The 26,700-nt window shown below is 41.1% G+C and overlaps 1 protein-coding gene across 1 annotated transcript in view; it reads left to right on the top strand.

Annotated features, from left to right (window-relative positions):
* Window positions 1-3,650: 3,650 nt before the first annotated feature.
* FAM117B (family with sequence similarity 117 member B) overlaps window positions 3,651-26,700 on the top strand; it is a 72,475-nt gene continuing 49,425 nt past the window's right edge. The window contains exon 1 of the mRNA XM_058549622.1: window positions 3,651-4,380. Within this exon, the coding sequence (XP_058405605.1) occupies window positions 3,807-4,380 (574 nt within the window). The 5' untranslated portion in view covers window positions 3,651-3,806. The remainder of the gene's footprint in view (window positions 4,381-26,700) is intronic.

The following is a 26,700-nucleotide window of genomic DNA, read 5'->3' on the forward strand; positions in this document are numbered from 1 at the left end:
CCCCTGAGTAGACAGTGGCACCGTTTATTGAGATAATGGGAAAGTGGAAGAGGAGGCAGGTGTTGTCGGTGGGTGAGTGGTGGGAAGATGATGCATCTAGTTGTGGACAAGGTATACCTGTGAGATACACAAGGAGAGACGCCAAGCAGGCAGCTGAATGGATGGCAGCGTGATGGTCAGTGGAATTCCGGGCATGAATGAATCTATCATTCTAGGGAGTGAGTGGAACAAAAGGCTTGAGATGGAGTCCGGAGGTCCTCTCACCATTTAAGGGTCAGATGGAGAAGGAGCCAGCAAAAGTGACCAAGTAGCAGTCAGAGAGGTAAGAGTAAAACCGGAATGTGTGGTGCCATGGAAGGCCTTGAGGAAATGGTCTAAGGCAAGTCTCAGTGAAGTAGCAGTCAGATTTTAAGAACATCACTCAGCAATTGAAGTTCTGATAATTCTCCCCTTTTATTAGGAAATCATATCATAACATTTCTTGTGGAAAAAACACCTCCCAAAATCCCATCTTAAAAATGACTATTTTGGGCTGGCCCCGTGGCTTAGTGGTTAAGTGTGTGCGCTCTGCTACTGGCGGCCCGGGTTCGGATCCCGGGCGTGCACCAACGCACCACTTCTCCAGCCATGCTGAGGCTGCATCCCACGTACAGCAACTAGAAGGATGTGCAACTATGACATACAACTATCTACTGGGGCTTTGGGAAAAAAAAAGGAGGAGAATTGGCAATAGATGTTAGCTCAGAGCCGGTCTTCCTCAGCAAAAAGAGGAGGATTAGCATGGATGTTAGCTCAGGGCTGATCTTCCTCACACACACAAAAAATGACTATTTTATTTTCTTACCAGTATTTTACCCTCCAATATTTGCTCATAATGCATACAAACTTTTGTATTGTTGCAGCTATAATGGATGCATAATTTTTATTTTTTCCATTTTAAAGTGAAAGGAATTTATGACTTCATAATTATCATTTTGTGGCTGCATAATGTTCCATTCAATGACATTTTAGAGATTTATAAAAAGATACAGATGATTCTACTAAAACCATAGGAAGAAAAAAAATGACAGGAAGATAAACTTTTCTCAAAACTCACTCTCCTTTACCATAACAAGATCATTTTAAAGAGTTGAAAAAGTGCAGAAGCAAACAAGCCCATCAATAATTTTGTCTTCTGGAGTTTAAATACAGACAAACCACTTCCACTATGTTGCTTCTTCAACTTCACACAGTCACATTTCAACCTTGGAGAGAAAATGGAAAATTTGAATTATATCCTAAGAAGAACAGGGTTAAACCAGAGGGAGACATTTTTATTTTGTTGATCTTTGAAACACAAGGACTCTCTGCATAGATAAACTAGCAAACTGAAGACCAATACACCACCTTGAAGCACATTGTTTGAATCTTCAACAACAGATAATGAAGCAAAGGCATGGGTAAATGATGCTGTCATGCATTGCCATTAAATCGTAAAAACAGACTGAAGAGTTCTAAGGTATCCAAGCTTTTTTTTTTTTTTAGCATTCTTTGATGATTTCATACCTTCAAAGTTTCATTTACAAGTCATCACAAATATCCATTAGTACAAAGGGGGCTGAAATGGTTAATGCCTGCTTCAGTTGAAGCGCTCTCATTTGTTTAAAGTTAAGCCCCAAACTGGTGAGTGAGGAGGTAAGCTATCAAATAAGATGAAAAAGAGGCATTTCCTGGAGCTGTGGAGTTTGAGTTTCTATAGGAAATGTGACGAGAAGCAAAAGGTGAACTCATGGTTGAGACAAGAACACTTTAAGTCTTTGATCTCATGAACTTCTGTGCTGAAATCAGTACTTTAGCTCAGAAAAGCTGAAGGTCTCACGCCACCAACAAACAGGCCTCTAGTTTGGTGACATCAAAAGTAATTGATTAGGAAGCCTAAGACACTAGGGCTGCTGAACTCCCTTGGTTAATTCAGTAAATATATATCAACAGGACAGAGTGCTAGATACGGCTTCCATGACATCTTATTTAAAGGCTTATCTTCTCTCTTACTCATTGCTTTAAGAGCAGACAGCTCTCTGCAGGGATCTGGTTGGCAGTTTCCCTTGTGTCCTGTCTCGTGAGAAGCTGCTTTTGCCTTCACTCCAGGTTGTGGGATGGGCAGTGAAGTCAGGTGTATCCAGAGCAGCAGCCGACTTAAGGCAGGTTACTGGGCTAAGGGTTTGGGGCCTCTCTCTGTGCTGGGTGAGAAAGGAGAAAGGGGAGCGGGTGATCAGGAGAGATGTGGGCCTCTGAACCACATGGGGACTCTGGGGGTGTTGAGCACTTCTCCACACCACATTCTCATTTAACCCTTGGTTAACAATCACCATTGTATGAAGCAGAAGGTATTGTTTAACTGCATTTTACAGATAAGGAAACTGGCTAGTGACTTATCCGAAGTCACAGAGTAAGTGGTGGATCTGGGATCTGAATCTCCTCTCTGGGTCTTCAAAGGCTTTCCATGACAGTGCCCAGGTACCCAGTAGAATTTCAGGTCCAGAGCGAATCATACCGTGCCTTCCACTCCCACGTTTTTACAAGATGAAATCTGTCTGGAATGTACATCTAATAAAGTAGTAAAGAGAAAAGAGGTCATGGGCAGGCATTACCACCTGAGAGGTGAGTATGTGGGGTATGGGTCCACCATTTTTTTGTCTTAGGGAGGAGCCCCTGAGGTATTTTAGAATTGGTGTTACTGCCTGCTTTCCAGATGTTTTTGCCCATACTACAAAGACCTGTTCCCTCCACTAGGCAAAAAGATGAATGGCTGGTCCAGTTGTGTCTCAAACAGTGATTGTGAGGATCAAATACGGTCCTTTGTAAACTATGGCGCTTCACAGACTTGTAAGGTAGTAGACATCTTTCCGACACGAGGGAACTGTGAAGTAGCTGATTAAATTAAACCCCTGATTGCTTGAGATACAGGAGGGTAGCAATAGCATTTGGTAACTGGACTTCACAGATACAATCTAAAACCACATTCCAACCAACAATTTTAATCTTTCTGAGAAGGGGCTCTTCGTAGAGCCAAAAAAAAAAAAGGGGGGGGGGTGACGAAGTGTACAATGCCAGTAAGATTAATTCAATTTCTTCTCCTTGGAGCCCTGGTCAAACGTTGATGCAAACAGGACAGAACAAAAAGACCATGAAAAAAACGACAGAAAGAGACGCAGGTACACGGCCTCTGCCCGGACACTGAGGTTGGGAAACAAGTTATGGAGAAAAGACTTCAGACAGCCCTGGGGACCGCTCTGGTTCGGGACATTCCCTTTGGCAAGATGCCGGAGTCTGAGTCCCCAGGGCTCCCCTCAGTGGGAAGGGAAGGACGCGGGTGGCCCGGGGCGCGCAAGCGTACACTCACGTGTACACACACACACGCGCTCGCGCACACTCTACACACACGGCCCGTCTTCCCCGGGGGCGGGTCTCTTTCTCTTTAAAGAGCAGACGGTCTCCGCGCAAACCCGGGCTCTCTAAGGCCCCGGGGGCCGGGACCCGCGCGCTCGCAGCCAATGGGCGCGGCGGAGCGGCTCGAGCGCGCTGACGCGGCGCCAATGGGCGCGCGCGGGGGGCGGGGCCGGCGGCGGAGACACTATTGTTGATGAGGCGGAGCGGCGGCGGCGGCAGTGGCACCTCGTTCTGCCGGCCGCGGTCCGCGCAGCCCCGTTCCGGCCTCGTCACCCCGTCGCCAGGGCCTTCCCTCCGGCCCCCGGCCTCGAGGGCCTCCCCCTGCCACCCAACAACAACAAAGCCCCCATCTCGCGCGGCCCCCGGGGAGGGGGGCCATGTCCCAGCGGGTGAGGCGCAATGGGTCCCCCACGCCGGCCGGCTCCCTGGGGGGCGGCGCGGTCGCCACGGCCGGGGGAGCCGGGAGCCGCCTGCAGCCCATGCGGGCGACGGTGCCGTTCCAGCTGAAGCAGCAGCAGCAACATGGCAGCCCCACGCGGAGCGGCGGCGGCGGCGGCGGCGGCAACAACGGCGGCGCCTCGGGCCCCTCGGGCGGCGGCGGCGGCCCGCGCACCGCCTCGCGCAGCACGAGCCCCACGCGCGGCGGCGGGGCGGCCGCGCGCACCAGCCCCACGGTGGCCACGCAGACGGGCGCGTCCGCGACGGCCACGCGAGGCACCAGCCCCACGCGCGGCGCCGCGCCCGGGGCGCGCGGGAGCCCCCCGCGGCCGCCGCCCCCGCCGCCGCTGCTGGGCCCCGTGTCGTCGCCCAGCTCGTCGCCCACCCACCTGTGGCCCGGCGAGGTGAGCGCGGCGCCGCCCGCGGCCCGCGTCCGGCACCGGAGGAGGTCGCCGGAGCAGAGCCGCGGCTCCCCGGAGCGGAGGAGCCCGAGCGCCCCGGTGTGCAAAGCAGGTGGGTGCGGGGCCCGCGCGGCGCGCCGGCGGCCGGCAGGGGTGCCGGGCGCGCGTGTGGCGCGCGCGGACTGCGGCGGAGCCGGGAGGGGGTGAGGGGGTGCGGCTCCGTGCTCCCCGGGCTGCCCGCGCCCCTCCGCGCCCGCCGCCGTCACCCCGCAGCCGCCCCCGTGCGGTCCCGACGGGGGCGGTGCAGCCGCTACCCTGGGGCTTGGGCTGATGTCTTAACGATAAACCTGCGATTCCGGCCGCCCGCTGCTTACTGCGGACCCTCCCTTGGGGGTGAGGCTAGGAGTGGTTTGTCACTTTGTTTTAGTGACGTGGTTAATGTTAGTATAGCGCATGTCTCTTGCACAAAGCAGATTTGGGGCACTGAATGCCTTAGCATATATAGCAGATTGGGATTCCTGAAGAGACGGAAGGCTGGGAGCGTGTTAGCATTTCCTAGGACTTGGTGAAAGGGGGTAGCAAGAAGTGAGAAGTACGATTCTGGGTGTATTTCTGATAGGCTGATTTTGTGTTTAGGATGCAAAACGTTTGTTTTAAAAAACAATCCAGGGTTTGTCTCCTTGTTATTAGGGACCTAAAAATAGTTTTTCTCTATACCTGGGAACTTTCTTGGGAAAGGTCCTCAATGGAGCTGTTGGGTTCCACCGGTGTCATTCACAAAGAAATTCAAATTGTGGAAGTGGAAAGAGATAAGATTTATCATCTGATTGGCTTCGTGTTCGAATCTAGTGAAAAAAGAAATGAGTGTTTTTTTAGCTTATGTATTAATATTGCCAATATATACCTTTGTTTTTTCTTCTCTGGGAATTTCTGGTAGAATCTTTTGGGCTGAATGGCTGGGAATTTCAGGAAACTTAATATAGTACTTCCTAACCAAATAAAACAGATGGAGTGGTTGTAGGGAGTAGGCTGAATCTTACTATTTATTTTATCAAGGATTTTAGACAACGGATGTTTTTTGGGAGAGAATTGCCCTGAAAAATGATCAATAGTGTTTCCTAATTAGAACAAGAGTATTGTTTTAAACCTTTTGAACATGCAAAATGCTTTCTTTAAATTTTGATTGTTAAAAGTTCTGGAACCCCGTTTCCCTCATATAATAGGTATCACTTACTGAGCTCCTACTGTATAGTGGGCGATTTACCTACAAGATCTCATTTTAACTCTCACAATAGGTTTTGGAGGGTTAAGTAACAAGTGGTAGAGTTGATATTTGAACTCTGCTGGGTGGTACTCCAAAACTGTGTCTTGGACATTATGTCAAGGAGGTAGCTTCATGATGTATAAGATAGAACCTAGGAAATAGAGAACACACCGAAGTTACACAGGCTTAGTTTTTGAAGCAGTTCTTAGAGATATTTGGGGAACATCATTGCTTCCGTTCGCCTTCAGCCTTCTGGAGCCAGCGTAGTGTGACAGGTGGAGGGGAAGGAGAGCTGTAAGTGGGTGCTATTGATGGAGGAAGGAGGTGGTGACCCTTACAGCAGAGTGGCAACCTAAGGAGAGCCGGGTTCAGCAATGTGTGGAGGAGGGTGCTGTTTTCTTCTGATTTCTAGAAGGGCTCTGTTTCCAGGATCTTGGGCTCCTTATGTGACCACTCTTCATGTTTCCTAAAACTCCCTTCCCTCAGATCTGTCATTCCATAGAGTATTCATGCTGTAAAATTAACCCACTCTCCCCCCAAAAACTCCAGAAAAATACTTTTTCCTCTAGTGCATCGCTCTGAGCGAGGTGTGACAAGGGATACTGCTTGTTACTAAGTTACATTGATGTGAGTGGTAGCTTCCTTCCCAGGAATGTATTGTTTCACTCTTTGAACTGCCATACAGAGAGGGACAAAATGTTTTCAGATTTGAAGTCTTCATAGCATGAACTAGACCATTTGCTGTATTTCTCAGACTAAATCTGGAAGGAGAAAAAAGGCAAAAAGGAGATTCTTTGTAATCACTAGACTCCCTTTTTGATTAAAGGGAGATTACCGCCAGTTTGCAGCCTCACTGAAATGTAGAAATCCTTGCTGGTGGAGGGGAAGGGTCTACCTTACATAGTTCTGTAAACCTCACATGACTCACATTGCAGGGCTCATCCAGCTCAGGCTGCCGGCTTCTAGGCGTCTATCAGATGACCTTTGTTAGGGACCCAGTGTCTGCAAGTCCCTGAGTGGAAGGTCTCGGATCTTTAGAGGGCGTCCATATTCTGCTGGATCCCTATCCAGTTGCTTTATTCCACCGGGGTTAGAGCTAATCATTGGCTGGTCCAGAACTTTTTTCCCTTGACTACTATAAGATTATCCCAGCATCCATCCCTAGAAGGTGTTTTAAACCTCCCACTTTCAGTCCTTGCCATCTCCACGGCAAAGTGGTTTGTCATTAGGAACTACCTTTGTTTTTGTGCCTTCCCTCCTTTTGCCTGACTTTGTCTTACTCAATAAAATATATTACACTATACTACACTATATAGTGTAGAGTATTACACTATACAACATATACTACACGATCTTTATCTTACTCAGTAGTTATATTACAGATGCACAGGTGGCATAACACAGGTTAGGAGCACAGGCTTTGGGTAGACACTCTGGGTTTAACACCCGTGTTCCGCCACTTAGAAGTGATGTGATACAGGGAAATGAATACCTTTCTAACCCTTAACTTTCTCATCTGTAAAACAAGTGGTGATGATATCTACTTCACATTGGTGATAAAGATTAAATGAAGGAAAACTGAAAAATACTCAGCACAGTACCTCAGTATAAAAGTTAGCTATTGTGTATCATATTAGTTTTGCTTCTAGTTTTAGTGGATGTAACATAGATTGCCAACGTAGGCTTAGTTATCATGGTTTGTGAAATTTCAAGTTGGAGAGAACATTGCCTGTGAACATCCAGAACTGTTTCTCAGAGTCTGGTCTGTGGTTCATCTGTATCAGAATGACTTAGGGTCCTTGTTAAAAAGGCAGCCTCCCAGGCTCTACTCCAGACCTGGAGAGCCCCCTACCCCCCTGAGAGTTTGCTGTACTCTAAACTGGAAAGAGCCGCTAGAAGCATGGAAGGAAAATAGTTTGAAAACTCCTCATTAGAGGAAAGGGCGTTAGTACAGTATGTATAAAAGTTATTTTTGCAGTGTGGCTGGCATGTAGGTAGCAAGTTGTGTTTTTGCTAATTTTTCCCTCACTTTGGATGCATTGTGTTGTGTATGAATTTGGTTGCTTATTGGGGTAGGGGAGTGGCAAGAGCAGGAACAGAGACGGACTTCTCTGGACTAACGCTTGGGAAGCAGGGTACCAGAAATGTTTGTGGCATCTTAGACTTCTGCTTTCCAGTGCTTTGTGAAGTATACAGCTTTAAGAATTCAGTGTTTCTTTAACATTTGGAGGATAGCTGCTAACTTCATACCTTCAAGGGAATCTTTTTGGTTTGTAATGTCTATTTTATAGTTGGAGGTGAGGCAAAGTAGAACCTTACTATTATTAGATCAACATCTTGGCTAGCAGAATTTACATTTAATTAAGTTCCGTTTTGTAAGCTTTGATTGAACTACTCTATGTGTTAGTAACTGTGCAGTACAAAGATGTGAAAGACACAGGGAACTCCAGAGGCTCACAGACCAGCAGTGGAAGGCAGGTACATGAGTATATAATATGATGAGTGCTCTGGCCTCAGGGAAGTGAGTAATTCTATAGGGAATGGGTATAGAAGTTCTGTCAGAGGAGATGGCTTTTGATTTGGGTGGGGAGAGGAGGAGTGAAACTTCACAGCTGGATCATAGAGGTGTGAAAATATACATATCGTATTCGGTCCTATATGTCTTAAAATGTAGAGTATAGGATGTTGGGGAGAAGAGGGAGCAGTAGAAAAAGAGAGTAGAAAGGTAAGTTTTCAGAATGGCCTTGAATAGAATGTATTCCGTGGTTAATAGCTCTGGAGCCAGACTGCCAGGGTTCAAATCTTGACATTACCACTTACTTAGCAGCTGTTTAACTTTAGGCAAATTCACTTCACCCATAAAAAGGGGATCCTAACTGATAGTAATTACAGTAGAGGGTGGTTAGAAGGATAAGACTCTTGTAATCTCTGTGTGGGTATAGGCATCTGTCAGTATTAGCCATTTTCATATCATCTTTGTCATCCTCATCATCCAAAGGTTAGGCATTAAAGGTTAATTTGTTATTAGTGGTAGTATTTACGTTCTTAGAATGCATAGAATTTGTAAGTATTTTGGATGAGAAGAGTATGAATTTGAGATGGGAGAGACTGTAGGATAGTTGTCACACAGAGGCATCGAGCACCTGAAATTAGGTGCCGTGGCAGTGGGAATGGAAGGGTAAAAGAGATTGAGGAGACTTTGATTCGGTAGTGTGTTAGTGTAGGGATTGAGAAAGGGGCGTGGAGGGTGATAGTTTGGATGGTAGTACTAATTGAGATGACACAGTACGGACTGCAAATTTGGGAAGAGAAAATGAGCTCAGTTCTGGGCATATTTAGTTTGTGCTATCAGGAAATGCAGGTAATTTTCTTTCTTTCTTTTTTTTTTTTTTTAAACAGTTTTATTTATTTATTTATTTTTTTGTGAGGAAGATCGGCCCTGAGCTAACATCCATGCTAATCCTCCTCTTTTTGCTGAGGAAGACCAGCTCTGAGCTAACATCTATTGCCAATCCTCCTCCTTTTTTTTGTTCCCCAAAGCCCCAGTAGATAGTTGTATGTCATAGTTGCACATCCTTCTAGTTGTTGTATGTGGGACGCGGCCTCAGCATGGCTGGAGAAGTGGTGTGTCGGTGCGTGCCCGGGATCCGAACCCGGGCCACCAGTAGCGGAGCGTGTGCACTTAACCGCTAAGCCACGGGGCCGGCCCAGGTAATTTTCTAGATTGTGGCAAATACAGTTTTAGAACTCCAAGGTGCAGTTTGACTGGGGAGCAAGAAATTGGGACTCATTCATTTCAGTTCAGTAAACATTCATTTAACACATACTTCATGCTAGGCATTTGCATGTGGGCAGTACTTGAAATGACTAATCACTAAGATGGATAAGATGATGGGGAAAATGCTGAGGATAGAACTCTGGGAGAAAACACGCATTTTAAGGGTGGGAAGAAAAGCCAATGAAGAAGCCTGAGAATGTGGTAGGAGGAGAAATGATAGAATAGTGTTGAGAAAGCCAAAAGAAAGATTGGATTTCAAGGAAGAGATGGTAAAGATTTTCAAATTCTGTGAAGGGAACAAATAGGCTGAGCCTGGAGAACAGGATTTTGAATTTGGCATTTCAGTCGGTTGATGATCTCTGAGAGAGAGTAGTTCAAGTAGCATGTTGGGGGCGCAAATTGGATTAAAGTGGTAGGTGAGGAAGTAGAAGTAGTGATTATAAATTATTATTATGTCACTGAAAGGAAGGAAAGGGACAAAACAGGTCCATTTGTTCCTTGTATGAGGGGGAAAACTTAAGCATGTTTTATAGGTTTGGGGAAAGGATTCACAGGAGAATGAAGATTGCAACTTCAAGAGAGGATGGAAATAGTAGATAGAGCAGGGTCATGCAAATGTGAGAGGCGGTGGAATGCAGCACATGGTAGAGTCTGGAAATCTCATGACTAAGGACACTTCTTTCTCTTGAGGACGGGAAGGAGATCAGGGTGGGTTAAGACTATAGATAACTCAGCAATAGAAGGGAAGGAGTTATTCCATCTCCAAACTACTTGAAGAAAGAATAGCGTGTGTGTCTTAATACTGTATTTTTAAATTTAAAGTTTATTTTTATCAAAGTTTTGGTTGTTAGTGCCCTAGAGTGGATTCTGACTCCAGGGACCCTGTGGACAGCGGAGCGGAGCCCTGCCTGGTCTTTCTGCGCCATCCTCTCCTGTTGCGGTGCTCTATCAGACAGTGCTTCCTGCTATTCATAGTGTTTTCACAGCCAGTTTTTCCCGATGTCGGTGGCCAGGTCCTTCTTCCTAGTCTGTCTAGTCTGAAGCTCCGCTGAAGCCTGTCCACCATGGGTGACCCTGCTGGGATCTGAAGTACCGGTGGCAGAGCTTTCAGCATCACAGCAACATGCAGCCGCCACAGTATGACGACTGCCAGAGGGGTGGTGTGGTTCCCTGATGGGGAAACGAACCCGGGGCACGGCGGTCAGAGCACCGGATCTTAACCACTAGAGCACCAGGGCTGGTTTTATCAAAGTACAAGTATGAAATTTAAAATGTCAAACAGCGCTAAAGTTATAATCAAATAAAATGTTCCTCTGCCACATCTGTCTCCACTCCCACTCCCGCCCCCCGAGGCAGTCACTTTCAACTCTTAGTGGTTTCTTCTGGTGTTTACCTACATATTTCTAATAACATGCAATACTGCTCCTTCAGGATTTTTTTTTTCCAATTTTATGTATTATGTAGTGACTTCCTACTATGGAAAATGTAGACTTAACTCCCTTATCGCCATCTTCTCCAGTCCTCCCATTGTAGTTATAGCACCCTTTTGGTTAAATCATTATTATTTAAATTTTTATAACTGTGTAAATATTGTTTACAGCAGAACCTTGTGGTATGCTGCAATTACATTTCCTTTCTTTGTAACTTTTTATGCTCCTTGAAGTTAAAATTGCTTGGTTTTTTGTTTGCTTTGTTTTCTGTGTACCTATCGCGAATTAATCCCCAAACTTTTGATAACAGAAACTTTCTTTTAAATATTTTAAAACACATCAGGTATTTTTTCAGTTTTACTTTTTCTCTTGGAGATAGGTTCGTTTCCCAGTCAGGGAACCACACCACCTGTCTGTCGGTTGTCATACTTTGGTGACTGCGTGTTGCTGTGATGCTGAAAGCTCTGCCACTGGTATTTCAGATCCCAGCCAGGGTCACCCATGGTGGACAAATTTCAGCGGAGCTTCAGACTAGACAGACTAGGAAGAAGGACCTGGCCACCCACATCCGGAAAAACTGGCTGTGAAAATGCTATGAATAGCAGGAAGCATTGTCTGATAGAGTGCCGGAAGGTGAGAGGATGGCACAAAAAGGCGGGGCAGGGCTCTGCTCTGCTGTCCACGGGGTCTCTAGGAGTTGGAATCCACTTGAAGGCACTAACATCAAAATCCCTTCTGGAGTCTTCTATCTTCCTGTTCCACACTGGCTCATTGATATCCAGGTCTGTGGCATAGGTATTGCCTTGGAACTTCTCTGGGGATTCCTTCCCCTCTCTCCTGTTATGGATACCCTAATCTCTGGATCTTGTTTTGCTAGAGCATAACCTCTGATGATTTTTTGAGAGATGGTACGTGGGAAATATATATATATACACACACACATACATACATACATATGTATGTGTGTATATATATTTCAGACTTTGAATGTCTGCAGATATTTTTCTTTGCACTGGATGGTTTGACTGGGTATAGAATTCTGGGTTGGAAATAAATATTTCTACTGAAGAATGAAAGGACTTCATCTTTTAGCTTCCAGAATTGCTGTTAAGAAGTCTGATGCCATTCTGATTTTTTGTGCTTTGTGTGTAATGGGGTGTGTGTGTGTGTGGTTTTCTCTGTGGAAGTGTTACTATCATTCTGAAATGATGGCCTTGGTGTGAGGTTGTTCTCCCCTGCTCCCCCCATTCAGTGTGCTAGTTACTTTGTGAAATTTTTCAATCTAGAGACTCTGTTTCTGGGAAATTTTCTAGCATTTCTCCTTTCTATTATCTTTGTTTTATCTTTTTGGAACCCCTGCTACATGCGACCTCTTGGATTGAACTCATAATTTTCTTATTTCTGTCCTAGTTTCTATCTCTGAATCTTTCTGTTCTTTGTTCTAGCAGATTTTATCTTCTGTCCTTTCAATTGATTTTTAAATTTTGGCCATCAAATTTTCATTTTTTCAAGAGAACTTACCTTGCTCTCTAATTGTTCCTTGTCTTATCAGTGTCTTCTAAATTATTCCTAGTCTTATCAGTGTTTTCTAAAAATATTTATAGAAGGAATAAATACCCTCAGAGGTTTCCTTTGCCCTCTGCGTTGTCCTCAGAGCTCTTTTTGTCTTGAGCTTTGTCTTTCATATTGGAAACTTTGCTTAGTTTTCTATTAATGTGTTAAGACAAAGAAGTGCTGATCAGTGTTGTGTCCGTCTGGGCCAGGCTGCGGGACTGCAGGGTCTGACAGTAGGATGATGATGCAAGGAGGCTGAAATGCAGGTTTTTTCCTCTCTTGGGCCAGATTCCCCAAGGGAGAGTCCCGCAGTCTCAGACATTCCTGAGGCATGTCTGGTGTCCTTAAGTCCAGAGCCTGTCTAGTTAATCTCTCTAGGGCAGTTTTTCCCAAGCTTTTTGCTCTGGAGAAACCCTGGAAATAATTTCCATTTCTCAGGGAACTCCTGCATTTGTGATCGGTAAGTTGAGATATAATGATAGAGTAATAATTAATGCTCTTCTGAGTACAGACCAATTTCTCTGTGGATCTTTTTATTTGGCCAGTTTATTATAAGCCTATTCATTTTGTATTGTTTTCCCCTCTAACTCTTCTTGGGGAAAAACATATTTAAGCTTAACTTACTTTTCTTGAAATTAATCCCTTTCCTTTTCATAGATTTTTAAAACTCATAAGGCAACCACAATACATTTTTTTCTTTTAGGAAAATTCGCCCTGAGCTAACATCTGTGCCAATCTTCCTCTATTTTGTATGTGGGTCACCACCACAGCATGGCCGCTGACGAGTGGTGTAGGTCTGCGACTGGGAACCAAACCCCGGGCCGCCAAAGCAGAGCGTGCCAAACTTAACCATTAGGCTACCCGGCTGGCCCACACAATACATTTTGATTAAATAATTGGCTTAATTAAGCCAAATGGGATTTAATTTTTCTAAAGGTAGGCTCTGTAGATTAATTTAAATAAAGTTAGTATTGTTTTACATTATGAAAATTTATTGACAAGGTTATATAGCAAAGCTGCTAAAACCCTAAGCCAAGATAATATGAAAAAAATTTAGCCAGAGACACAATTTTATATAAGAGTTTGAAAAAATTCTGAGTGACATGATCTGTCTCAAATATAGATCTAGCAGAATTATTGTACACATATGTTGACTTCTTGACTTGGTTTATAGACCCATACATAGAAAGTGATATTTTCAAAAATAAAAATAACAAATTGATCTCTTTAAGGTGAAACATGTACTTGGGTTTTGTTTTTTTTTTTGCTGTACAAATCTCAATTCTGGGTTGAACTTGAAATGAGCACACCCACATTTCATTTTTCAAATGAAATGAAACATTTCTTTCCTTGCTCTTGATGCTTGTTAAACAGGAAAAAGTTTGTTTATTCATATAAGAAGTTGAAAGTGCAGCAAATTGTTCATTGCTTTCCTGTGAATGGCAAGATACTTTTCTTTCCACAGAAATCTAGAACTTGTGTCTGAGCGGATCAGGAAATCTTAAATTGGGCTTATAATCAGACTGCAGCTAAGTTGCCGCTTACACATCTGCTTCCAAAACTTGGTTGAAAGCTCTTTTCTAATGTTGCCTCCTTTCTTCTCTGTTTCCTGTCTTCTTTTGAATTATTTTTAGTGATTCCGTTTTATCTCCACTGTCAGTTATTAGTTATATCTCTTTCTACTATGCTGTTAGTGGTTGCACTAGAGCAGTGCTGTTCAAAAGAACTTTCTGCAGTGATGGAAATGTTCTATATCTGTGTTGTCTAATATTTCATGTTAGAACCTTATATTAATATACTTCCATTTCCTGTCTCCCATCCTTTGTGCTGCTGTTGTCAAATATTTTGCTTCTCTGTTGTAAATCCCACGGTACATTGTTACTTTTTTTTTTTTTTTTTTTGAGGAAGATTAGCCCTCGGCTAACATCTGTTACCAATCCTCCTCTTTTTCCTGAGGAAGATTGGCCCTGGGCTGACATCTGTGCTCATCTTCCTCTACTTTATATGGGATGCCACTACATCATGGCTTGGTAAGTGGTACGTCGGTGCATGCCCGAGATGCGAACCTGAGAACCTTGGGCCGCCAAAGTGGAACGTGCGCACCTGACTGCTTTGCCACCAGGCGGGCCCCACATTGTTACTATTTTTACTTTAGATGGTTAATTATCTTTTAACGCAATTAAAAATAAGAAAACATTTACATTTATTTGCCCTCATTTTTACCGTTTTCAGCACTCTTAATTTCTTTGTGTGAAATAGGGTGGTTGCAGGGTGAATGAAAAATGGCTTGTTTGAGAAGCAAAGAATTGATAGGACTTGTTAACTGATTAGATTTGAGAGATGAGGGAAATGAGAGAGCATAACGATGGTTGAGATTTTAAGCCTACTTGGGTGGTTGAGTTAATATTGTTTTCGTTATTAACTGGTTTCATAATTGCTGTTATAATCTATATGCATACAGGGTAGGCCATAGACTTTTGCAGCATAATGCACTAAAATTTTTAACATTTCAAAAATAATATAATAATAATATGGAAATTTTGGAAGATAAAGAGAAGGGCTTGTTATTATTTTTTGCATGTACTCTTCCAATTTGCCATTCTTAAAAATTTGTCATTGTTACTTTACTTACTCTTCTACTGAGATCTATCTAGTAGTTTCTGGAAAAACATTTCACAATAATTATGTTTTGCCATTGTTCATATATACTGATATTTCTAAAGATAAGTACCAGTGATGTTTGTGTATATTATTTTAGAACCCATACTCTGTGCAGAGCAGCTTGTAAGGTATTGAGAAGACATCCCTGACCTTATGGACTTTAGAATTAAAGAGAGACGATACGGATTTTTGCAATATTCAGGGATTGGCAGGAAAAAGAAGAAAATATGTAATATTACTAAGAAGAGTGGTGCTTAATGGCAAAAGCCTAATATGGCCATCCAGGACTCTGTCTTGAGTCAGAGTGCTTTGTGTACAGTCAGGAATTGCTGGATGACTTGTAGGATGGATATTCTTCACTTCTCTAGAAAGTGGTTGCCATTAATGCTGTCCCTAAGAATTCTTGGGAAGTCTACTCCTGGAAATTGGTTTAGTGGCACGGGAATGCTCCTGTCCTATTTCACAGATGTTATGTCTCAATTGTATAAGGAAGATTTAGTGTCCACAGCTTTGGACAGTCTCCCTGCCAATTAAACTTTTTTTTTTTTTTTTTTTTTACCGTATGGCCTACCCAGTACCTCTGTTACAATTAATGTCTCTCTCTCCCCTCCGTTGAGCTAGGGAAAACCTGTAAGATTTAAATGAGACCCATTAAAATTTTGTTCAAATGAATGAATGGATGACTTCTTTTAAAAAAACAAAAATGAGCGTGGAGACCCATGCCCATCCTCTACTTATCTTTTGTCTATTTGTTCTGTACTGGTTTGGAGGCCTTGGTAGCTCTGGATTTTGCCTCTCTTGCGTATGGTTTTCTTCTCTTATAATTGAGCTTTTGTTTATGAAGATTATACTGCTAGTTCACGATTGAGTGTAGTATCTTCAGTAATCCTTCAAAGTCCTCCTGTTGGAAGTCCCTTTAATACTGAAAGTTGCATAATTCTCGTCATGGTTGGTGAGATTATGATCCATCTCTACACTCTCGTCTGATACTTGATGAATAAAAGTATAGTTCTGACTGCTAACTGGGTTAAAGGCTAAATATAGGAAGAGATTATGGAACAGTTTCCCTTTGTAAAGCTTTTTTTGCTCATACAAGAGTCAGACTTGGACCGTGTTCTAACCATTTAAAAAAATTTGAAAAGTGACACAAACTTTTTAATGAGTCTGAACCCTCTAATAGGAACTAAGAAAGTATAGTGTGCTGTTATATGTAATGTTGAATACTCTATCAAATTTATAAACTTTGACTTAATCATTCTCCTTTTTAGTGGACATTTGTTTCTATTTTCCTCCTTATAAATTAGTTAAAATATCTTTGTAAATGTATGTGTTTGAGGGCTGGTATGAATATGCATTTATATGTATCCTCTTGAGAAAAAAATCCCCGGGATTGAGATTATTTAGTTAAATTTTAAATAATTTAATGCTTTGTAGCATTCCTTTCCAAAAAAGAGTGAATCACTTTACCCTGTCAACAGAAAGGAGTGTGTCTGTCTGTTGCTGTGAAGCCTGGTCAGAATTAGGCTTCATGCCTTTTCTGTAGTTTTACCAGTGTGTACGACAGAGTACATCATATTTTCATTTGTATTTCCTTACGTATTTCCTGAGGTCATAGTGAGTATTTGAGATAGTATATTTGATCACATCATATAGTAGCCACTTAATATCATTTAATAAGAAATAATCACTGTTATTAATAACAGTTGAATATTCTTTTTAAATGCTTGTTCACTGTTTATGTGACGTCTGTTAACTCTGTATTTATTGACTGACCATTTATTCATTGAGGATATAACTATTTTAGCTGTTACTGTTTTTAAAAGATTTGTCTCATTTGGGCAGGTGTATGGGGTGTCAGGTTTATTGAGGCATAATTTACATATGCTAAAATTCATTCTTTTTAATATACTGTTGTATGAATTTTGACAAAGAACACAGTTGTATAACCACAACCACAGTCAAGGTGTAGAACATTTCTGTCACCCATAAAGTTTCCTCATGCCTTTTTAAGTCATTCCCCTCGCTTTACTTCTGGGCCATAGCAACCACTGATTTGTTTTAGTTCCTGTAGTTTTACTTTTTTCAGAATACTGTATAAATGAGTCTGGTTTCATTTACTTAGCATAATACATTTGAGATTCATTCATGTTATTGCATGTATCAGTAGTTCATTCCTTTTTATTTCTAAGTAGTATTCCGTTATATAGATGTACCCCACTTTGTTTATTCATTCACCAGTTGAAGGATATTTGGGGGTTTTCATTCCCAAGATTGGAAATTTGTGTCTTTTTTTTCTTAGTCAGTCTGGCTAGAGGTTTATCATTTTTGTAGATCTTGTCAAATAACCAGCTTTAGGTTTATGTTGTTATTTTTCTGTTTCATTGATTTCTGCTCTTGTCTTTATATTTTCTTGTTTCACTTGCTTTGGGTTTAATTTGCTCTTTTTCTGGTTCCTCAGGTGGAAGCTTAAATTATTTATTTGGGACCTGCTTTTCTAATAGAAGCATTTAGTGCTATACATTTTTGTTTAAGCAATTATTGAGCTGCTGCGTCCCACAAAATTTGATATGTTGTGTTTTTGTTTTAATTCAGTTCAAAATATTTGCTAGTTTCCCTAAGGCTTCTTCTTTGACTCATGGATTATTTAGAAGGATTTTGGTCAATTTCTAAATATTTGAGGGTTTTCCAGATACTTTTCTTTTGTTGATTTTTAGTTTGATTCCATGTCAGAGAACATACTTTCTGTGATTTCATCTCTTCTAAATTTTTTAAGGTTTGTTTCATGCCCCTGGATGTGATTACCTTGAAAAATGTTTCATGTGCCCTTGTGTATTCTGCTGTTGTTGGGTGGAGTGTTCTGTAAATGTCAATTAGGTAAAATTGATTGATAACTGGTTTTCAGGTCCTATATATCCTTGATGATTTTCTGTCTACTTGTTTTGTCAGTTACTGAGAAAGGAGTGTTGAATTCTCCAAGTATAATAGTGGAATTTTCTTTCATTTCTGTTAGCTTTTGCTTCATGTATTGTGAAGATTTTTTTGTGTGTGTGTGAGAGGAAGATTAACCCTGAGCTAGCATCTGTTGCCAATCCTCCTCTTTTTGCTGAGGAAGACTGGCCCTGAGCTAACATCCGTGCCCATCTTGCTCCACTTTATATGGGACGCCACCACAGCATGGCCTGACAAGCGGTGCATCAGTGCGTGCCGGGATCTGAACCTGTGAACCCTGGGCCGCCGCAGCGGAGTGCATGCACTTAACCGCTACGCCACCAGGCTGGCCCCCAGATTTTTTTTCTTTTAATATGCAGAAACATTTAGAATTGTTGTCTTTTTGGGATTGACCTTTTTATGATTATACATTTTCCTTTATGCTGGTAATTTTCTGTGTTCTGAAGTCTACTTTGATTAGTGTTTGTATGATCTATTTTTCCATCCTTTCTAATATTATTCTGTATTTTCAGTCTATCTATACTATATTTGAAGGGAATGTTTGGTAGACAGCATATAGTTGCGTCTTGTTTTTTTTTAAATCAAGTTTGATGATCTCTCTTTTAATTCACGTTTAGTGAAATTATTATCTTTGGATATAGGTCTACTATTTTATTATTTGTTCTCTGTTTTCCATTCCACCCTCTCCTCTGGTCTATCTTCTTTTGGATTACTTGAATATTTTTTAGTAATCCACTTTAATTTATATATTGGCTTTTTGACTCTATCTCTTTGTATAGATTTTTGTTGTTATTGGTTGCGGTGAGGAATACAATATACGTACCTAACTTTTCATACACTTCAGGTGAAATGTAGAAATCATACAATCAGTTATGTTTCATTAGCTGCTTCCCTTTATGTTGTAGTGCTCATATATATTACATCTTTATACATTGAAAACCCTGTACAGATCATGCATATGGTCATATGTATGTATCTGCACAATTTGTTCTTGTAAAATCGGGCATGGTAATAATTGTTACAAAGGAAAACTCTTGATGATAAAGGCTATAATTGATAAAACAATGTAATCAAAGAAGAGTGGTGGGTCTTGATTGTAAGCTTTACATTAAAAGCAATTGAAATAGAAGAAAATTATTTTAGCAAAATAATCATGAAAATTGAAAAAAAGTTAGTAATAGTTTATCTATGGTCTTCAGTAAATTAATCAGAAAATAAGTTGACTCAATAGAGTTTGCACTGGAAGAATACTTTGTTTGTAAAAAATTTAGTTAGTGTTACGCTCTCACAGACTTACATATATAACATATCATATACACACTCACAGCTTTGGGTGACAATGGGAGGGACAGAAGGCTTGAAGAGTCAGAGAAGCTCAAACTGCCACATCTGTTTTTTAAAAAATTATGTCTGAGTGTGTACATATGTACATTTATATTCTGAAAAGTGTCAGGCATTGTTACCTGCGAGCTGGGTTTCCACTGATGGTATGGAGTAATGTGGCACCGATAACTTTCACTTTCTACGTTATTCAATTCTGTTTTTTGAATATTTTGAAACACTGGGTTTCATTTCTATAGTAAAAAGGCCAATCAAAAATCTATTTGTATTATAGCAATGATTTACAATGGAGTTAAATGTAAAAAAAACAAAAGGATTAAAAATAGAGTAAAAATGTTCTTACCACTGGGACTTGGTCTAGGCCTCTATTTGGGCTATTTTGGTAAATTTTTCTGAGATGGCTCAGAAAAAGCTTCTTGTGTGTGTTCTCTATTTTCATAGGAGAAGTGATGTTCTGTTCTTGAATCTGGTTATTATGGTGAAGAAAATAATCACATCTAGAGGAACAGCTGCGTCAGGGTGCCCTTGGATTATAAACTTCTTGTGTTATGTTTTAGACCAATCTCAAGGTGAACCTTAGCCGTTGGGCCCCACTAGATAGTTTAGGAGTCTAAGCTAAACTAAATAACTTAAATTGGGTTATCTAGTTGACGATGTATGCTGGCTGTGTTTACTTCTGCTAGGTTTCAGTCTTTTGAGGCCTTTGAGATAGTGGCTGTTGAGGAGATAATGGAAATGTAGTGAAGTGGACGTCTGCATGGCTGAACCACAGAAAAGAGTAGTGGATGTGGTTATAGAATAATAACAGGGAGGAGAGTAGTAGAGTAACGTTAGAAGTAAAATCACTGTCGAATCAGCCTGGTCATACATATGCCTGGTCAAAACCACTGGTCCTAAAAATTTTTTTGACAAGCACCTGTCACATCAGTGGGCCTAACTTCCTTACGTGCATAAACTCTAGTTTATCTAGAATCTAAACATTTAGGAAGTACATTTAAAAACTTCTGTTGTATCTTTTTAAAGAGAGATTAGTGATAATTCTCTTCTTACGTATGGATTTATTTAAAAGAATATTGTCTGGGCCGGCCCCGTGGCTTAGCGGTTGAGTGCGCGTGCTCCGCTGCTGGCGGCCCAGGTTTGGATGCCGGGTGCGCACCGACGCACCGCTTCTCCGGCCACGCTGAGGCCGCGTCCCACATACAGCAACTAGAATGATGTGCCACTATGACATACAACTATCTACTGGGGCTTTGTGGGAAAAAAAAAAATAAATAAAATTATAAAAAAAAAAAAGAATGTTGTCTAACGTGTAGTATAGAGCAGTGGATTTTGGGTCCAGTTTTCTTTATTTTCTGTATCAGCAAAGACAGGGAAAGGAAGGGATGTAATATTTGAATTCATCCCTCATGCGTTGGATGCATGCCTCCAAATTAGGCTGTCTTTTTTCCCATTTCATAAATGAGAATACTCAGGCCCAGAGAGGTAAGTCACTTACTAAATGTGGGATTTCAACTCATGTCTATTTAGTTTCTAGGCCTGTGGTTTTTAAATCTTGTCACAGTATTATGTAATAAAATTTAGCCAACATTGAATACCTATTATGAATAGGTGTACTAAGCTGGATGGTTTGAAAGAATACAAAAATAAGATATAATGTATACCAGAAGTTCCTCCCTTCTTGCTTCTAGTTGGAGTGTCTAGCAGTGCCTCTAAGATTGTCTGGTATAGGATTGACTCTAGTCGTAAGGGAAGCATAGAGAATAAATGCATTGATAAATCAATGGACCGAATGATCTGGAAAAATTGGTAAAACAGGTTGGAAAATGGGACATTTTAAGTAGAAATATTTTTCAGCCTTTTAAACCCGCATCTTGATTTGGTAAACACAAATATCATGATGTGATGTTGTTAGAAATTTCAAAACAAACATGATTTCAAAAATGAAACAAAGTGGTGATTGTAGGAGAAAAATTTTAGTTGTTAAAAAATGTGTACTTTTCTAAATTAGTCATGTAATATCAGTGTGGATGAGTCTCCTTACTTCCCAAAAGGCTTGTCAGTTCCACACAGTGTGGAAATCTGTTTTTTTTTTTTAATTCATAGAAATCTCTGTTTTTATTGCCAGAAGTTCAATAAAAAAAATCAGCTTTGCAAAATAAATAATCAAGGGAGAATAGTTTGCTTATTTTGGGGGAGAGGGTGAACCAGAGATATTTTCCCCCAAAATTCTCCAGATTATTTTTTTTGAAAGTCACTTTGTTAACTGAATCAAGCTTGAAATATAAAAACTGTGCTTGGAGTTATTTTGGCCAAGAGAGAACATAACTAAGAGAAATGTTCCTCACATTGGTTCAAATGGAATTTTCGGGCATGTCATTGTGAAAGTATTTCTTTAAATTATCCTTCAGAAAAAAATACTAGATAAGTGTTGCTTTTTTTTTTTTTTTTAAATCCTTAATGTTTTATTGGGTCAAAAATGAAGAAATACTAAAGCAGTAATTTGCTTTATCCAACTTTTTGGATTTTTCCTTTGTTTATTTGAAGCATTATTTTTCTAGACTCTTGGTTGAAAATGACAGCCCAGCTTAAATTAAGTAGAATGACAGTAAAATTGATGAAATTCTGAATAACCAAGAACTTGGATAGATCTGCCACTGGGATAAAATGCTTTCAGGATACTTTCTCGTAATCCCTTAATCTTTCTTTCATCTGTGTCTTATCTGTTAGCTTCATTCTGTCCTACTGTCTTGAATCAACAGGTGTTTATTAAGTACCTGTTATGTGCTAGACAGGATTATATTGCTGGGGAAACGAATGATGAAATAAGACAAACTAAGTCTGTGTCCTCAAGAAGCATACTTTCCAGGGGCGAGCCCGGTGGCACAAGCGGTTAATTGTTCACGCTCTTCTGCGGTGGCCCATGGTTCGCCGGTTGGGATCGCAGGCGCGCACCGACGCACTGCTTGGCAAGCCATGCAGTGGTGACATCCCATATAAAGTAGAGGAAGATGGGCACAGATGTTAGCCCAGGGCCAGTCTTCCTCAGCAAAAAGGAGGAGGATTGGCATTGGATGTTAGCTCAGGGCTGGTCTTCCTCACAAAAAAAGAAAAGAAAAAGTATACTTTCCAGTGCAAGGACTTTCTCTCTGTAGCAGGGAATAAGGCCACAGACCATTCCAGACTCATATTTTCATCTGCAAGACCAATGAGGCAAGAGGGCTTCTTCCCCACCAACTCCAGCTAGAAAAATTCGAGGGAAGGACTATGTTAGGTTGGGTGCCCTTTCCAGAATCGGTTACCCTACCTGGAAGGATGAGGTATTGTTACTGACTAAGCCTGGGTCATTTACACATGCTGTTCAGGGACCAGAGTCTGTTACCAAACCAAGGGAAGGGTGAGGAGAGAGTTAGACTAGACAGGCAAAGACAGTAGCTCCTCCTTGGTGTTTGCATTTTGAAGTTTGATTCCTTGTATTCAGTGCTTCAAATAAACTTACCTCATATACTAACACTTGACTCACTTTGAAAGCTTGCAAGTATTGGTCTTCCTCTCAGTTTCTAAATCTAGGATAATTGTGATCTTCAGTTTGATGTCCAAAGAGCCAGACAAATAATTTAATGATTTAATATTTTGTATCCCACATAATTTCCCATATTCATAGGGAAGTTGTAGTGTTGTAGATTATAAAGACATAGTTTTGAAAGTTAACGCTACACGGTGTTTTAGTTTGGGTTCCCCCAAAAGAAGATCCTGAGACAGGGACTTGTTTCGTTGACCCTAGATGGGGATGTTGAGGAAGTAGGGAAGAGATGGAAGCCAATAAGGTTGCATTAATAAGTACTATACCACAGGGGGCAGCTGGAGCTCAGTCCTGCTGAGCCCCTCTGATAGATCGAGTAGGACATACCGCAGAACTGTCCCGTTGAGGGATGAGGAAGCTAGGGTGTTTATCCACCACTTCTCCCTCAGTGGTTGAAGGTTTTAGGAGTGTTAACTCCCAGGCACTTCCTGCTTGCCCTGCTGCCAAGTTGAGTGTGCTCCTTCAATTGGAGAAAGCTCTCAGGCCGAGAGGCACAGACGCTTGAGAAATTGTCCAGAGAACTATCCATAGAAACTGCAGGTGCGGTCCATAGTGGCTGTGAATGGATATCGGTAGGGTATTGATAGATTCAGCTATAAATGGTGAAAGATATTGTATATCCTCAAAATAGTTGTTTTTTTCCCTTGGATTTTCACCAGAATTCCCGTGTATTACTAGAACAACACAAGTACCTACACTAACCATGCTCCTTCCACCCCAGTTCAGCTTATTTGCTCTACATTACGGTAGTTAACACTGTCTGCTGAAACACACTCCAGAAATTTCAGTGACTTAACACAACGGAGGTGTATCATGGACAGTATAGGTTGGGTGGCTCTTTGGCAGAGCTGTCCTCCAACCAATGACTCAGACCCAAGCTAAAACTCCACTGTCTCAGAGTTCCCTCTGTCCACCATGTAGACAGGAGAAAGCATGGAGAAGGTACACCTGTTCTTACGTCACCTTCGGATGTGTCACTTCATTCATAGTGCATGTCCAGAACCAGTCACATAGCTCCAGCCTAAGTGGAGGCACTAACTGTCTCTGACCCATTTGGCAATGAAGAATGCTCACTCAGATGTCAAGATTTTATTAATTTTAATAGTGGTCTCCAAATTTTAATAGTGGTCACCTGTAAATCGCATTTCTTCTTCCTTAATTGTATATTGAGCATATACAATTAATTACTGTTTCCTTTATTGATGGATACATCACAAACAGTAAAAATAAAGAGTGATTTAGTTTCTCACAAAATTGAAGAGTCTTAGCTGAGTCATTAATTTGGCATCCAGCAAAGAAATGCAGTGGAATTTCTTAATTTCCTCTTTAAAGTTTTGGCACCAGTTGGTGTATAAGTTTTCAGAAGGGTTTTTCCAGTGGCTAATTTATTCTACGTGATTAAAAGCACGGTTTCATATAAAACTTTTGTCAGGTTTCATAGATTCCAATATGTTTTCTAATCCAATCTGAAATTTCTTTTTTCAATAAGGTTTGCATTAATTTCATCATATGGAGGTTTAGATAAAAGGCCTGCGTGCCTAACATTTTCAAATACACAATGCTGAGGAAGTGAACACCTCACCTTTGTCCAATATACGTGAAAATCCTCCTCCGTTTCAGCTGAAAAAATGAGTCCAGGAAAGGAGCCAGCAGAGGAGGGCGTGCCGAACATGAGGCTTCAGCTAAGGATACGTTTTTGTGTTTCTTTTTAGGTGACTTCAACATCAAATCTCATTTTTAAATGAAACATGTTCTCTTCAAAATAGAAAATGTTTAGGATTATGTTAAGAAAGTATAAACCGTCAAGATTTTAGTAAAGTTTTGGTTTCTTAGGAGACTATACTATGAAAACAATAGGTATTTTATGTTGTCAATAGGAAATTATAATATTAAGTATACATTACTACCCTGGAAATTCTGATATTTCCCACCCCACTCAACTTTCAAGTTACTGAGGTGATAGGGAGACTATAAAGAAAGCTCGGGGACATGGTGTGAGGCCTTAGGCTTACGAGGGTGGGTAAACCTTTTCTGGAAAGGGCCAGGCAGTAAATATTTTGGACTTGTGAGCCATATACAGTCTGTCGCAATAAATCATCTCTGCCATTGATGATATGTAAATTGATGTCACTGATGATATGTAGCAAGAAAACAGACATCGGTGACATGTAAATAAATGAATGAGTATGGCTGTCTTCTAACAAAACTTTATTTACAGACACTGAAATTGGAATTTCATGTAATTTTCATGAGTCACAAAATATTCTTTTGTTTTTTTCCCCTAACTTTCTAGAAATGCAAATACCCGTTCTTAGCTAGGTGGCCCATGGGTTATAGTTTGCTGACCCCTGTGTACACTATATATAAAATGACAGAGGAGACATGGGATCCCTTCCTTCAAGGATCTTCCGGGCTAGTGTGAGAGACACAGACGTGAATTTGGTAGACTGTGTGGCAAGTGGTCAGATGTACTCAGTCCTGTAGGAACACAGAGGAAATCTATTTGGCCCGGAAAGTTGGGGAAAGTTTCTTGGAGATGATACTGGAACTGGGTCTTGAAGGTCTGCCTACCCTTATCAGGATAAGAAGAAAGGAAGTTAGCCGCACTGTTTCTCTCTGTGGCCTGGCCATATCAACCGTGTTTTGATTTCTTGAGCAAAAATGCCCTTTTCTGCTTCAGATCTTTTGCACATTCTTTCCTCTTGGCTTGAAGAACTCCTCCTACCCCTAGATACTCATGCTCATTCTTTGGGTCTCAGCTTGATGACACTTCCTGTTTCATAAGCTTCCAGAGCAGTCGGCACTTCTCCCTTTTTAAGGGACTCATTAGGCTTCTGACTGCTCTTTGGAACCTGCCTGTCCTGTCAAACTATAAGTCAGCACAAGGCCTGTGATGTGTTGGTTTCAAATAATTTTTAATTTTTAAAAATAAAAATAATACATGTACATGATAAAAAAAAAAACAAGTTCATGCCTTTCAGAAGGATTTAAAATGAAAAATATTCTTCTCCATGGCCCTTAACAGTTTTTTGGATATTCCTGCAGAATTTTTATTTAGTGGTATACAAACACCCTCCACACATACATACATTTTATAAACTTTGGACAGATTTGGTAGAATTGTATCATACTGTATACAGAGTTACACGTTTTATTGTTAACCTTAGAGAGTTTTTTATACATAGAGAGGCGTCTTTTTTGGAAGGACTATATTTATTTTTAACTTTTTTGTTTTTTTCGGTGAGGAAGATTAGCCCTGAGCTAACATCTGTTGCCAGTCCTCCTCTTTTTGCTGAGGAAGACTGGCCCTGGGCTAACATCTGTGCCCATCTTCCTCTACTTTATATGTGGGACGCCTGCAGCAGCATGGCTTGATAAACGCTGCATAGGTCTGCGCCTGGGATCTGAACCCGTGAACCCTGGACTGCTGAAGCAGAGCATGCAAACTTAACCACTATGCCACTGGGCCAGCCCTTAACTTTATTTTTGAGGTATAACTTACAGAGAGTAAACCTCACTCGTTTTATTGAAATTGTATTCCATGTGTAGATATATAATCATTTTAATAAATGCTTATTGAATGCATAAGATGGGAGGTGGCAGGAGAGGTATATATGTGGATTAATATTTGAAATTACTTTATTATAAAATATATTTAATGTACCAGGATGATTCTAAGTGCTCTGCATAGATTTTTTTAAACAGTCTTCACAACAAGTCTTAAAAGGAGTATCATAATTATCCCCATTTTACAGATGGGGAAACTGAAAGCACAGAGATGTAAGTAACATGCAAAATCATGCATCTAGTAAATGACAGAGCAAGGTTTTTAATCCAGACCGTTTGGTGACAGAGCCTGTGCTTTAACCACTGTA

Source organism: Diceros bicornis, chromosome 10 (assembly GCF_020826845.1).
Source record: "Diceros bicornis minor isolate mBicDic1 chromosome 10, mDicBic1.mat.cur, whole genome shotgun sequence".
In the NCBI taxonomy this organism is placed as follows: Eukaryota; Metazoa; Chordata; class Mammalia; order Perissodactyla; family Rhinocerotidae; genus Diceros; species Diceros bicornis.